Genomic DNA, 15,161 nt, shown 5'->3' with positions numbered 1-15,161 from the left:
GTTATATTCTTGTATATAGGAGCAGTATTATAGTAGTTATATTCTTGTATATAGGAGCAGTATTATAGTAGTTATATTCTTGTATATAGGGGCAGTATATAGTAGTTATATTCTTGTATAGAGGAGAATTATTATATTTGTAATATTCATGCTCCTTGAATTCCCTCCCTACTCCTCACAGATCATATAATGTGTCATATCCAGTAGGGGGCGCCACTTGGCACAGGAGAACATTACAGATCCTCCTTCACAGGAGTCAGGCGGTATTTTTTATTCATCTTTCTCTTCTCAGCACAATTAACCTCAGGGATATTTTTCGTAGTTTTGGGGTTTGCGGAGTGATTTCGTGTTGGGGTTTTGGTGATTTCTGGAGGATGTGAGTTACAGATACGACGCGGTGGAATAGTTTTGCATTGGCCTGTGGGGGGCAGCACATCACTCCTGCTCTGCAGGTTCCGTCATGTTTTTGCCTATGGAGGATTTTCACATTGTGTCTGTGGTTTTGAATTCTGTAAATTACTAATTAGCTTCTTTATCCCGAAGACGTAATCAGACGCCGCGTCTATGGCGGATAAAATCTCATTACGCCGCGCATTACCATCCAGCCGAGTTAATCCATATTAGTTGACGGCTCATTTTTCATCTGGATTACTGAGACATCTGGAAGAGGAAGAACATGGAGTCCAGAGCAGGATGGGGACGTCTGGCAGCCCCCCATCTATGGGAGCGGGTGAGGGGCGCATCACTTCACATATGGGTGCCCGTCTCTGTTGGTGGTCTTGGGATTAGTGGGTCACCACATGTACCAGCACGGCCCTTCCCAGGAATCATCAGGAATATTTACATATCCTCATACTTAGTCTTGTGACTGCGGCCCCCGGGGAGCCCGACCTATAATGGGGTTAAATGTATAAGAAATGAGAAGCCGGGGGGGATGTGGCTGCTGGTTTAGTCCTGAGAAGCGGTGGTGACAGATACAGATTACCCTGATACTCATCTCGCCCCGCACCCTCCCGTACACCCTGATACTCATCTCGCCCCTCACCCTCCCGTACACCCTGATACTCATCTCGCCCCGCACCCTCCCGTACACCCTGATACTCATCTCGCCCCTCACCCTCCCGTACACCCTGATACTCATCTCGCCCCTCACCCTCCCGTACACCCTGATACTCATCTCGCCCCTCACCCTCCCGTACAACCTGATACTCATCTCGCCCCTCACCCTCCCGTACACCCTGATACTCATCTCGCCCCTCACCCTCCCGTACACCCTGATACTCATCTCGCCCCGCACCCTCCCGTACACCCTGATACTCATCTCGCCCCGCACCCTCCCGTACACCCTGATACTCATCTCGCCCTGCACCATCCAGTACACCGATACTCATCTCGCCCTGCACCCTCCCGTAGACCCTGATACTCATCTCGCCCCTCACCCTCCCGTACACCGATACTCATCTCGCCCTGCACCCTCCCGTAGACCCTGATACTCATCTCGCCCCTCACCCTCCCGTACACCCTGATACTCATCTCGTCCCTCACCCTCCCGTACACCCTGATACTCATCTCGCCCCGCACCCTCCCGTACACCCTGATACTCATCTCGCCCCGCACCCTCCCGTACACCCTGATACTCATCTCGCCCCTCACCCTCCTGTACACCATGATACTCATCTCGCCCCGCACCCTCTCGTACACCCTGATACTCATCTCGCCCCTCACCCTCCCGTACACCCTGATACTCATCTCGCCCCGCACCCTCCCGTACACCCTGATACTCGCTCATCTCGCCCCTCACCCTCCCGTACACCCTGATACTCATCTCGCCCCTCACCCTCCCGTACACCCTGATACTCATCTCACCCCGCACCCTCCCGTACACCCTGATACTCGCTCATCTCGCCCCGCACCCTCCCGTACACCCTGATACTCACTCATATCGCCCCGCACCCTCCCATACACCCTTATACTAACTCATCCCGCCCCACACCCTCCCGTACACCGATACTCGCTCATTTTACCCCGCACCCTCCTGTACACCCTGATACTCGCACATCTCGCCCCGCACCCTCCCGTACACCCTGATACTCGCTCATTTCACCCCGCACATCCCGTACACCCTGATATTTACTCATCCCGCGCATCCCGTACGCCCTGATACTCACTCATCTCACCCCGCGCATCCCGCACACCCTTATACTTACTCATCCCGCCCCGGACCCTCCCGTACACCCTGATACTCACTCATCTCACCTCCACATCCCGTACACCCTTATACTCACTCATCCCGCACCCTCCGCTCCTGCAAATCAATTGTTTGTTATGGGAGTCGCAAGAAGTTGACACCAGGTTATTTGTTGCTGTGATAAGATTCTTATAGAGACATTTTATCTACGGAGTTCCGTACACCCCGAATCCCTCTCTACACCCCGAACCCTCCCATACACCCCGAATCCCCCTCCCATACACCCTGATACTCGCTCATCTCGCCCCGCACCTTCCCGTACACAGATACTCATCTCGCCCCTCACCCTCCCGTACACCCGGATACTCGCTCATCTCGCCCCTCAACCTCCCGTACACCCTGATACTCCCTCATCTCGCCCCGCGACCCTCCCGTACACTCTGATACTCCCTCATCTCGCCCTGTACCCTCTCGTACACCCTGATACTCATCTCGCCCCGCACCCTCCCGTACACCCTGATACTCGCTCATCTTGCCCCTCACCCTCCCGTACATTCTGATACTCGCTCATCTCTCCCCGCATCCTCCCGTACACCCTGATACTCGCTCATCGCGCCTCTCACCCTCCCGTACACCCTGATACTCGCTCATCTCGCCTCTCACCCTCCCGTACACCCTGATATTCACTCATCTCGCCCCGCACCCTCCCGTACACCCTGATACTCTCTCATCTCGCCCCTCACCCTCCCGTACACTCTGATACTCCCTCATCTCGCCCTGTACCCTCTCGTACACCCTGATACTCATCTCGCCCCGCACCCTCCCGTATACCCTGATACTCGCTCATCTTGCCCCTCACCCTCCCGTACATTCTGATACTCGCTCATCGCGCCTCTCACCCTCCCGTACACCCTGATACTCGCTCATCTCGCCTATCACCCTCCCGTACACCCTGATATTCACTCATCTCGCCCCGCACCCTCCCGTACACCCTGATACTCTCTCATCTCGCCCCTCACCCTCCCGTACACTCTGATACTCCCTCATCTCGCCCTGTACCCTCTCGTACACCCTGATACTCATCTCGCCCCGCACCCTCCCGTATACCCTGATACTCGCTCATCTTGCCCCTCACCCTCCCATACATTCTGATACTCGCTCATCTCTCCCCGCATCCTCCCGTACACCCTGATACTCGCTCATCGCACCTCTCACCCTCCCGTACACCCTGATACTCGCTCATCTCGCCTCTCACCCTCCCGTACACCCTGATACTCTCTCATCTCGCCCCGCACCCTCCCGTACACCCTGATACTCACTCATCTCACCGTAATGCTATGTGCGGTGTAATGCTATGTGCGGTGTGCGCTGTAATGCTATATGCGGTGTGCGCTGTAATGCTATGTGCGGTGTGCAGTGTAATGCTATGTGCGGTGTGCGCTGTAATGCTATATGTGGTGTGCAGTGTAATGCTATGTGCGGTGTGCGCTGTAATGCTATATGTGGTGTGCAGTGTAATGCTATGTGCGGTGTGCGCTGTAATGCTATATGCGGTGTGCGCTGTAATGCTATATGCGGTGTGCGCTGTAATGCTATATGTGGTGTGCGCTGTAATGATATATGTGGTGTAATGCTATATGCGGTGTGCGCTGTAATGCTATATGTGGTGTGCGGTGTAATGCTATATATGGTGTAATGCTATATGCGGTGTGCGCTGTAATGCTATATGTGGTGTGCGGTGTAATGCTATATATGGTGTAATGCTATATGCGGTGTGCGCTGTAATGCTATATGAGGTGTGCGCTGTAATGATATATGTGGTGTGCGGTGTAATGCTATGTGTGGTGTGCGCTGTAATGCTATATGCGGTGTAATGCTATATGCGGTGTGCGGTGTAATGCTATATGTGGTGTGCGGTGTAATGCTATATGCGGTGTGCGCTATAATGCTATATGAGGTGTGCGCTGTAATGCTATATGCGGTGTGCGGTGTAATGCTATATGTGGTGTGCGGTGTAATGCTATATGCGGTGTGCGCTTTAATGCTATGTGCGGTGTAATGCTATATGCGGTGTAATGCTATATGTGGTGTAATGCTATATGTGGTGTGCGCTGTAATACTATATGCGGTGTAATGCTACATGCGGTGTGTGCTGTAATGCTATATGCGGTGTGCGCTGTAATGCTATATGCGGTGTGCGCTGTAATGCTATATGCGGTGTGCGCTGTAATGCTATATGCGGTGTGCGCTGTAATGCTATACGCGGTGTGCGCTGTAATGCTATATGCGGTGTGCGCTGTAATGCTATATGCGGTGTGTGCTGTAATGCTATATGCGGTGTGCGCTGTAATGCTATATGTGGTGTGCTCTGAAATGCTATGTGCGGTGTAATGCTATATGCGGTGTGCGGTGTAATGCTATATGTGGTGTGCGCTGTAATGCTATATGCGGTGTGCGCTGTAATGCTATATGCGGTGTGCGCTGTAATGCTATATGCGGTGTGCGCTGTAATGCTATATGTGGTGTGCGCTGTAATGATATATGTGGTGTAATGCTATATGCGGTGTGCGCTGTAATGCTATATGTGGTGTGCGGTGTAATGCTATATATGGTGTAATGCTATATGCGGTGTGCGCTGTAATGCTATATGAGGTGTGCGCTGTAATGATATATGTGGTGTGCGGTGTAATGCTATGTGTGGTGTGCGCTGTAATGCTATATGCGGTGTAATGCTATATGCGGTGTGCGGTGTAATGCTATATGTGGTGTGCGGTGTAATGCTATATGCGGTGTGCGCTATAATGCTATATGAGGTGTGCGCTGTAATGCTATATGCGGTGTGCGGTGTAATGCTATATGCGGTGTAATGCTATGTGTGGTGTGCGCTGTAATACTATATGCGGTGTAATGCTACATGCGGTGTGTGCTGTAATGCTATATGCGGTGTGCGCTGTAATGCTATATGCGGTGTGCGCTGTAATGCTATATGCGGTGTGCGCTGTAATGCTATATGCGGTGTGCGCTGTAATGCTATATGCGGTGTGTGCTGTAATGCTATATGCGGTGTGCGCTGTAATGCTATATGTGGTGTGCTCTGAAATGCTATGTGCGGTGTAATGCTATATGCGGTGTGCGGTGTAATGCTATATGTGGTGTGCGCTGTAATGCTATGTGCGGTGTGCGCTGTAATGCTATATGCGGTGTGCGCTGTAATGCTATATGTGGTGTGCGCTGTAATGCTATATGTGGTGTGCGCTGTAATGCTATATGCGGTGTGCGCTGTAATGCTATATGTGGTGTGCTCTGTAATGCTATATGTGGTGTGCACTGTAATGCTATATGTGGTGTGTGCTGTAATGCTATATGCGGTGTGCGCTGTAATGCTATGTGCGGTGTGCGCTGTAATGCTATATGCGGTGTGCGCTGTAATGCTATATGCGGTGTGCGCTGTAATGCTATATGCGGTGTGCGCTGTAATGCTATACGCGGTGTGCGCTGTAATGCTATATGCGGTGTGTGCTGTAATGCTATATGCGGTGTGCGCTGTAATGCTATATGCGGTGTAATGCTATATGTGGTGTGCTCTGAAATGCTATGTGCGGTGTAATGCTATATGCGGTGTGCGCTGTAATGCTATATGCGGTGTGCGCTGTAATGCTATATGCGGTGTGCGCTGTAATGCTATATGCGGTGTGCATGTAATGCTATATGCGGTGTGCGCTGTAATGCTATATGCGGTGTAATGCTATATGTGGTGTGCTCTGAAATGCTATGTGCGGTGTAATGCTATATGCGGTGTGCGCTGTAATGCTATATGCGGTGTGCGCTGTAATGCTATATGCGGTGTGCGCTGTAATGCTATATGCGGTGTGCATGTAATGCTATATGTGGTGTGCGCTGTAATGCTATATGTGGTGTGCTCTGTAATGCTATGTGCGGTGTAATGCTATATGCGGTGTGCGCTGTAATGCTATATGCGGTGTGCGCTGTAATGCTATATGTGGTGTGCGCTGTAATGCTATATGTGGTGTGCTCTGTAATGCTATGTGCGGTGTAATGCTATATGCAGTGTGCGCTGTAATGCTATGTGCGGTGTAATGCTATATGCGGTGTAATGCTATATGCGGTGTAATGCTATATGCGGTGTAATGCTATGTGTGGTGTGCACTGTAATGCTATATGTGGTGTAATGCTATATGCGGTGTGCGCTGTAATGCTATATGTGGTGTGCGCTGTAATGCTATGTGCGGTGTGCCCTGTAATGCTATATGTGGTGTGCGCTGTAATGCTATGTGCGGTGTGCCCTGTAATGCTATATGTGGTGTAATGCTATATGCGGTGTAATGCTATATGCGGTGTAATGCTATATGCGGTGTGCGCTGTAATGCTATGTGCGCTGTAATGCTATATGTGGTGTGCGCTGTAATGCTATATGCGGTGTAATGCTATGTGCGGTGTGCGCTGTAATGCTATATGTGGTGTGCGCTGTAATGCTATGTGCGCTGTAATGCTATATGTGGTGTGCGCTGTAATGCTATATGCGGTGTAATGCTATGTGCGGTGTGCGCTGTAATGCTATATGTGGTGTGCGCTGTAATGCTATGTGCGGTGTGCGCTGTAATGCTATACGCGGTGTGCGCTGTAATGCTATATGCGGTGTGCGCTGTAATGCTATATGCGGTGTGCGCTGTAATGCTATATGTGGTGTGCGCTGTAATGCTATGTGCGCTGTAATGCTATATGTGGTGTGCGCTGTAATGCTATATGCGGTGTAATGCTATGTGCGGTGTGCGCTGTAATGCTATATGTGGTGTGCGCTGTAATGCTATGTGCGGTGTGCGCTGTAATGCTATACGCGGTGTGCGCTGTAATGCTATATGCGGTGTGCGCTGTAATGCTATATGCGGTGTGCGCTGTAATGCTATGTGCGGTGTAATGCTATATGTGGTGTGCGGTGTAATGCTATATGCGGTGTGCCCTGTAATGCTATATGCGGTGTAATGCTATATGCGGTGTGCGCTGTAATGCTATGTGCGGTGAAATGCTATATGTGGTGTGCGGTGTAATGCTATATGCGGTGTGCTCTGTAATACTATATGCGGTGTAATGCTATGTGCGGTGTGCGCTGTAATGCTGTATGCGGTGTGCGCTGTAATGCTATGTGCGGTGTGCAGTGTAATGCTATGTGCGGTGTGCGCTGTAATGCTATATGCGGTGTGTGCTGTAATGCTATATGCGGTGTGCGCTGTAATGCTATATGCGGTGTAATGCTATGTGCGGTGTGCGCTGTAATGCTATAAGTGGTGTGCGCTGTAATGCTATGTGCGGTGTGCGCTGTAATGCTATACGCGGTGTGCGCTGTAATGCTATATGCGGTGTGCGCTGTAATGCTATATGCGGTGTGCGCTGTAATGCTATGTGCGGTGTAATGCTATATGTGGTGTGCGGTGTAATGCTATATGCGGTGTGCCCTGTAATGCTATATGCGGTGTAATGCTATATGCGGTGTGCGCTGTAATGCTATGTGCGGTGAAATGCTATATGTGGTGTGCGGTGTAATGCTATATGCGGTGTGCTCTGTAATACTATATGCGGTGTAATGCTATGTGCGGTGTGCGCTGTAATGCTGTATGCGGTGTGCGCTGTAATGCTATGTGCGGTGTGCAGTGTAATGCTATGTGCGGTGTGCGCTGTAATGCTATATGCGGTGTGCGCTGTAATGCTATATGCGGTGTGCGCTGTAATGCTATGTGCGGTGTGCGCTGTAATGCTATATGCGGTGTGCGGTGTAATGCTATGTGCGGTGTGCAGTGTAATGCTATGTGCGGTGTGCGCTGTAATGCTATATGCGGTGTGCGCTGTAATGCTATGTGCGGTGTAATGCTATGTGCGGTGTGCGGTGTAATGCTATGTACGGTGTGCGGTGTAATGCTATGTGCGGTGTGCGCTGTAATGCTATGTGCGGTGTGCGCTGTAATGCTATATGTGGTGTAATGCTATATGCGGTGTGCGCTGTAATGCTATATGCGGTGTGCGCTGTAATGCTATATGTGGTGTAATGCTATATGCGGTGTGCGCTGTAATGCTATATGCGGTGTGCGCTGTAATGCTATATGCGGTGTGCGCTGTAATGCTATATGTGGTGTAATGCTATATGCGGTGTGCGCTGTAATGCTATGTGCGGTGTAATACTATATGTGGTGTGCGCTGTAATGCTATATGCGGTGTAATACTATATGTGGTGTGCGCTGTAATGCTATATGCAGTGTGCACTGTAATGCTATATGTGGTGTGCGCTGTAATGCTATATGCGGTGTGCGCTGTAATGCTATATGTGTTGTAATGCTATATGTGGTGTGCGGTGTAATGCTATATGCGGTGTGCGATGTAATGCTATATGTGGTGTGCGCTGTAATGCTATATGTGGTGTGCGGTGTAATGCTATATGTGGTGTGCGCTGTAATGCTATATGTTGTGTGCGCTGTAATGCTATATGTGGTGTGCGGTGTAATGCTATATGTGGTGTGCGCTGTAATGCTATATGTGGTGTGCGCTGTAATGCTATATGTGGTGTGCGCTGTAATGCTATATGTTGTGTGCGCTGTAATGCTATATGCGGTGTGCGCTGTAATGCTATATGCGGTGTGCGCTGTAATGCTATATGTGGTGTGCGCTGTAATGCTATATGTGGTGTGCGCTGTAATGCTATGTGCGGTGTGCGCTGTAATGCTATGTGTGGTCTGTGGTGTAATGCTATATGCGGTGTGCGCTGTAATGCTATGTGCGGTGTAATGCTATATGCGGTGTGCGGTGTAATGCTATATGCGGTGTGCATGTAATGCTATATGCGGTGTGCGGTGTAATGCTATATGCGGTGTAATGCTATATGCGGTGTGCGCTGTAATGCTATGTGCGGTGTAATGCTATATGCGGTGTGCGGTGTATTGCTATATGCGGTGTGCGCTGTAATGCTATATGCGGTGTGCGCTGTAATGCTATATGCGGTGTGCGCTGTAATGCTATATGCGGTGTGCATGTAATGCTATATGCGGTGTGCGGTGTAATGCTATATGCGGTGTGCGGTGTAATGCTATATGCGGTGTGCGCTGTAATGCTATGTGCGGTGTGCGCTGTAATGCTATGTGGGGTGTGCGCTGTAATGCTATGTGGGGTGTGCGCTGTAATGCTATATGCGGTGTGTGCTGTAATGCTTTGTGCGCTGTAATGCTATGTGCGGTGTGCGCTGTAATGCTATGTGCGGTGTGCGCTGTAATGCTATGTGTGGTGTGCGCTGTAATGCTATGTGCGGTGTGCGCTGTAATGCTATATGCGGTGTGTGCTGTAATGCTTTGTGCGCTGTAATGCTATGTGCGGTGTGCGCTGTAATGCTATGTGCGGTGTGCGCTGTAATGCTATGTGTGGTGTGCGCTGTAATGCTATGTGCGCTGTAATGCTATGTGCGGTGTGCGCTGTAATGCTATGTACGGTGTGCGCTGTAATGCTATATGTGGTGTAATGCTATATGCGGTGTGCGCTGTAATGCTATGTGCGGTGTAATACTATATGTGGTGTGCGCTGTAATGCTATATGCGGTGTAATACTATATGTGGTGTGCGCTGTAATGCTATATGCAGTGTGCAATGTAATGCTATATGTGGTGTGCGCTGTAATGCTATATGCGGTGTGCGCTGTAATGCTATATGTGGTGTGCGGTGTAATGCTATATGCGGTGTGCGGTGTAATGCTATATGCGGTGTGCGCTGTAATGCTATCTGCGGTGTGCACTGTAATGCAATATGTGGTGTGCGCTGTAATGCTATGTGCGGTGTAATGCTATATGCGGTGTGCGCTGTAATGCTATATGCAGTGTGCGCTGTAATGCTATATGCGGTGTGCGCTGTAATGCTATATGCGGTGTGCGCTGTAATGCTATGTGCGGTGTTCAGTATAATGCTATGTGTGGTGTGCGCTGTAATGCTATATGCGGTGTGCATGTAATGGTATATGCAGTGTAATGCTATGTGCGGTGTGCGCTGTAATGCTATGTGCGGTGTGCGCTGTAATGCTATGTGCGGTGTGTGCTATAATGCTATGTGTTGTCTGCGGTGTAATGCTATATGCGGTGTGCGCTGTAATGCTATATTCGGTGTAATGCTATATGCGGTGTGCGGTGTTATGCTATATGCAGTGTGCGGTGTAATGCTATATGCGGTGTGCGCTGTAATGCTATGTGGGGTGTGCGCTGTAATACTATATGCGGTGTACGGTGTAATGCTATATGCGGTGTGCGCTGTAATGCTATGTGGGGTGTGCGCTGTAATACTATATGCGGTGTACGGTGTAATGCTATATGCGATGTGCGCTGTAATGCTATATGCTATGTGCGGTGTAATGCTATATGCGATGTGCGCTGTAATGCTATATGCGGTGTAATGCTATATGCGATGTGCGCTGTAATGCTATATGCGGTGTAATGCTATATGCGGTGTGCGCTGTAATGCTATATGCGGTGTTATGCTATATGCGGTGTGCGCTGTAATGCTATATGCGGTGTAATGCTATATGCGGTGTGCGCTGTAATGCTATATGCGGTGTTATGCTATATGCGGTGTGCGCTGTAATGCTATATGCGGTGTAATGCTATATGCGGTGTAATGCTATATGCGGTGTGCACCGTGCACATTTATCTTACTGCTCATCCTCAGAAGCCCCTTAGAGCCCGCAGAGTCCTCCCTTATGTTCCGGCTCCAGCTGACACAGCGCGCGATGTTATACTCCGTTCGCCGCAGGGTCACTTATCAGTGCGGATTCCTGGACGGTTTGTGTCACGTTCATTAGTCAGTGACAAGGTCTGAGCAGCCGGCCGTGTCTGTGCCCCCGTGTCATCTCCTTCTCCGTTTCCTTGTTATTAATTCTGCCTCGGTCTCATCTTACGAGCGGCACAAGAAGATGATAAGCGTCGCGTACATGCGCTCGTCATTTCAGCCGCTTCCATCTCCTCCATCTATTACCTTCCGCTCGCTGACTCTGCTCCGTCCTGTTTCACATTTGATGCAATTTTCTGCAAATGAAATCTGAATGGAAAACCAATTCTATTGTGAGCGAATTATTAGCCGCCGCCGCCGCCAACGCGCATTTCTCCAATCAGCTCCTTACTCCATTAGACACAAGAATTGAAATATTCACATTTGTGATTTCCTGGATCTGGCGGAGAAGTCGCTGAGACATAACAGAGAGTGATTACAGGATAAAACCTCCAGTCGTTCAGAGTTAACCTGTTGTGTATGAAGGCGAAACGTAATCTGCGCTAATCCCAGTAGACACAACGCAGGTCACAACCAGGTGACCCCAACCGAGGAGGTCAAACCATCAACCCCAACACCAAGAGGTCAAACCATCAACCCCCAACACCAAGAGGTCAAACCATCAACCCCCAACACCAAGAGGTCAAACCATCAACCCCCAACAACACCAAGAGGTCAAAACCATCAACCCCCAACACCAAGAGGTCAAAACCATCAACCCCCAACACCAAGAGGTCAAAACCATCAACCCCCAACACCGAGGTCAAAACCATCAACCCCCAACACCGAGGTCAAAACCATCAACCCCCAACACCAAGAGGTCAAAACCATCAACCCCCAACAACACCAAGAGGTCAAAACCATCAACCCCCAACAACACCAAGAGGTCAAACCATCAACCCCCAACACCAAGAGGTCAAAACCATCAACCCCCAACACCGAGGTCAAAACCATCAACCCCCAACACCAAGAGGTCAAAACCATCAACCCCCAACACCAAGAGGTCAAAACTATCAACCCCCAACACCGAGGTCAAAACCATCAACCCCCAACACCGAGGTCAAAACCATCAACCCCCAACACCAAGAGGTCAAAACCATCAACCCCCAACACCAAGAGGTCAAAACCATCAACCCCCAACACCAAGAGGTCAAAACCATCAACCTCCAACACCAAGAGGTCAAAACCATCAACCCCCAACACCAAGAGGTCAAAACCATCAACCCCCAACACCAAGAGGTCAAAACCATCAACCCCCAACACCAAGAGGTCAAAACCATCAACCCCCAACACCAAGAGGTCAAAACCATCAACCCCCAACACCAAGAGGTCAAAACCATCAACCCCCAACACCAAGAGGTCAAAACCATCAACCCCCAACACCAAGAGGTCAAAACCATCAACCCCCAACACCAAGAGGTCAAAACCATCAACCCCCAACACCAAGAGGTCAAAACCATCAACCCCCAACACCAAGAGGTCAAACCATCAACCCCCAACACCGAGGTCAAAACCATCAACCCCCAACACCGAGGTCAAAACCATCAACCCCCAACACCGAGGTCAAAACCATCAACCCCCAACACCAAGAGGTCAAAACCATCAACCCCCAACACCAAGAGGTCAAAACCATCAACCCCCAACAACACCAAGAGGTCAAAACCATCAACCCCCAACAACACCAAGAGGTCAAACCATCAACCCCCAACAACACCAAGAGGTCAAAACCATCATCCCCCAACAACACCAAGAGGTCAAAACCATCAACCCCCAACAACACCAAGAGGTCAAAACCATCAACCCCCAACAACACCAAGAGGTCAAACCATCAACCCCCAACAACACCAATAGGTCAAACCATCAACCCCCAACAACACCAAGAGGTCAAACCATCAACCCCCAACAACACCAAGAGGTCAAACCATCAACCCCCAACAACACCAAGAGGTCAAACCATCAACCCCCAACAACACCAAGAGGTCAAACCATCAACCCCCAACAACACCAAGTGGTCAAACCATCAACCCCCAACAACACCAAGAGGTCAAACCATCAACCCCCAACAACACCAATAGGTCAAACCATCAACCCCCAACAACACCAAGAGGTTAAACCATCAACCCCCAACAACACCAAGAGGTCAAACCATCAACCCCCAACAACACCAAGAGGTCAAACCATCAACCCCCAACAACACCAAGAGGTCAAACCATCAACCCCCAACAACACCAAGAGGTCAAACCATCAACCCCCAACAACACCAAGAGGTCAAACCATCAACCCCCAACAACACCAAGAGGTCAAACCATCAACCCCCAACAACACCAAGAGGTCAAACATCAACCCCAACACCAAGAGGTCAAACCATCAGCCCCCAACACCAAGAGGTCAAACCATCATCCCCCAACACCAAGAGGTCAAACCATCATCCCCCAACACCAAGAGGTCAAACCATCATCCCCCAACACCAAGAGGTCAAACCATCATCCCCCAACACCAAGAGGTCAAACCATCAACCCCCAACATCAAGAGGTCAAACCATCAACCCCCAACATCAAGAGGTCAAACCATCAACCCCAACACCTTAAACCTACGGCACCCAGTATCAGCACCAAACATCTTTTCTGCCCCATTCTGGGGTCCAGGAGGTCATAAAATTGGTGCACAAAAAAGTGTTGCCAAAGTCCCAGCAATCACATTCCAGCACTCAATTCCTGGGGGGCCACTTTTCTATGCTGTGAGGCCCGATGGGTCAGGTGGGGCTCAGGAGAAGCTTCCGCCATATTTCAGCAGCTTCTATCGCTCTATCGTGCAGCCATGTGATCAGCGGCGCCTCCATCTTGCTGCCTACTTGTCTTTCCCAGGATCCCTTCTGCCCCCCCCCATCTTCTGAGCGACCCCAGCGGCGGAGAGTGAAGGGTTAAGAGGTTGATGCGGCTTCGGCAGATCATCTCCTCGGTGACCCCCCCCCCGCCTCCGGCTCCAAGAAGACAATTGACACAGCAGGAGGAGGAAACCAATCTCGTCTTATGGCGGATAATAATGCGACTAACAAAACAACCAATCACAGCGCACATTGCACATGGAAGCCCTGTCCTGATTGGTCGCTATGAGCAGATGTTCCAATACTGGGACATGATGTAACAGCAGAATAGTGAGTGCAGCTCTGGAGGATAAGACATGATGTAACAGCAGAATAGTGAGTGCAACTCTAGAGGATAAGACATGATGTAACAGCAGAATAGTGAGTGCAACTCTAGAGGATAATGCATGATGTAACAGAAGAATAGTGAGTGCAGCAATAGAGGATGACATGATGTAAAAGCAGAATAGTGAGTGCAGCTCTGGAGGATAAGACATGATGTAACAGCAGAATAGTGAGTGCAGCTCTGGAGGATAAGACATGATGTAACAGCAGAATAGTGAGTGCAGCTCTGGAGGATAAGACATGATGTAACAGCAGATAAGTGAGTGCAGCTCTGGAGGATAAGACATGATGTAACAGCAGAATAGTGAGCGCAGCTCTGGAGGATAAGACATGATGTAACAGCAGAATAGTGAGCGCAGCTCTGGAGGATAAGAAATGATGTAACAGCAGAATAGTGAGTGCAGCTCTGGAGGATAATGCATGATGTAACAGCAGAATAGTGAGTGCAGCTCTGGAGGATAAGACTTGATGTAACAGCAGAATAGTGAGTGCAGCTCTAGAGGATAATGCATGATGTAACAGTAGAATAGTGAGTGCAACTGTAGAGGATAAGACATGATGTAACAGCAGAATAGTGAGTGCAGCTCTGGAGGATAATGCATGATGTAACAGAAGAATAGTGAGTGCAGCAATAGAGGATGACATGATGTAAAAGCAGAATAGTGAGTGCAGCTCTGGAGGATAAGACATGATGTAACAGCAGAATAGTGAGTGCAGCTCTGGAGGATAATGCATGATGTAACAGCAGAATAGTGAGTGCAGCTCTGGAGGATAAGACATGATGTAACAGCAGAATAGTGAGTGCAACTCTAGAGGATAATGCATGATGTAACAGCAGAATAGTGAGTGCAGCTCTGGAGGATAAGACATGATGTAACAGCAGAATAGTGAGTGCAGCTCTGGAGGATAAGACATGATGTAACAGCAGAATAGTGAGTCCAGCTCTGGAGGATAAGTCATG

The 15,161-nt window shown here is 49.6% G+C and overlaps 1 protein-coding gene across 1 annotated transcript; it reads left to right on the top strand.

The window, feature by feature from the left end:
* The first annotated feature begins 9,378 nt into the window (after positions 1-9,378).
* LOC130336273 (adhesive plaque matrix protein-like) lies at positions 9,379-13,885 on the top strand. Its single transcript, XM_056553918.1, has 2 exons — positions 9,379-9,383; positions 11,479-13,885. Exons 1-2 carry the CDS (start codon positions 9,379-9,381, stop codon positions 13,883-13,885), a joined length of 2,412 nt encoding a protein of 803 aa, XP_056409893.1.
* The last annotated feature ends 1,276 nt before the right edge of the window (positions 13,886-15,161 follow it).

The sequence above is a fragment of the Hyla sarda genome, unplaced genomic scaffold, assembly GCF_029499605.1.
Source record: "Hyla sarda isolate aHylSar1 unplaced genomic scaffold, aHylSar1.hap1 scaffold_474, whole genome shotgun sequence".
Classification (NCBI taxonomy): Eukaryota; Metazoa; Chordata; class Amphibia; order Anura; family Hylidae; genus Hyla; species Hyla sarda.
The sequence above is the reverse complement of the archived record's forward strand: the minus strand, read 5'-3'. Positions and strand labels throughout refer to the sequence as shown.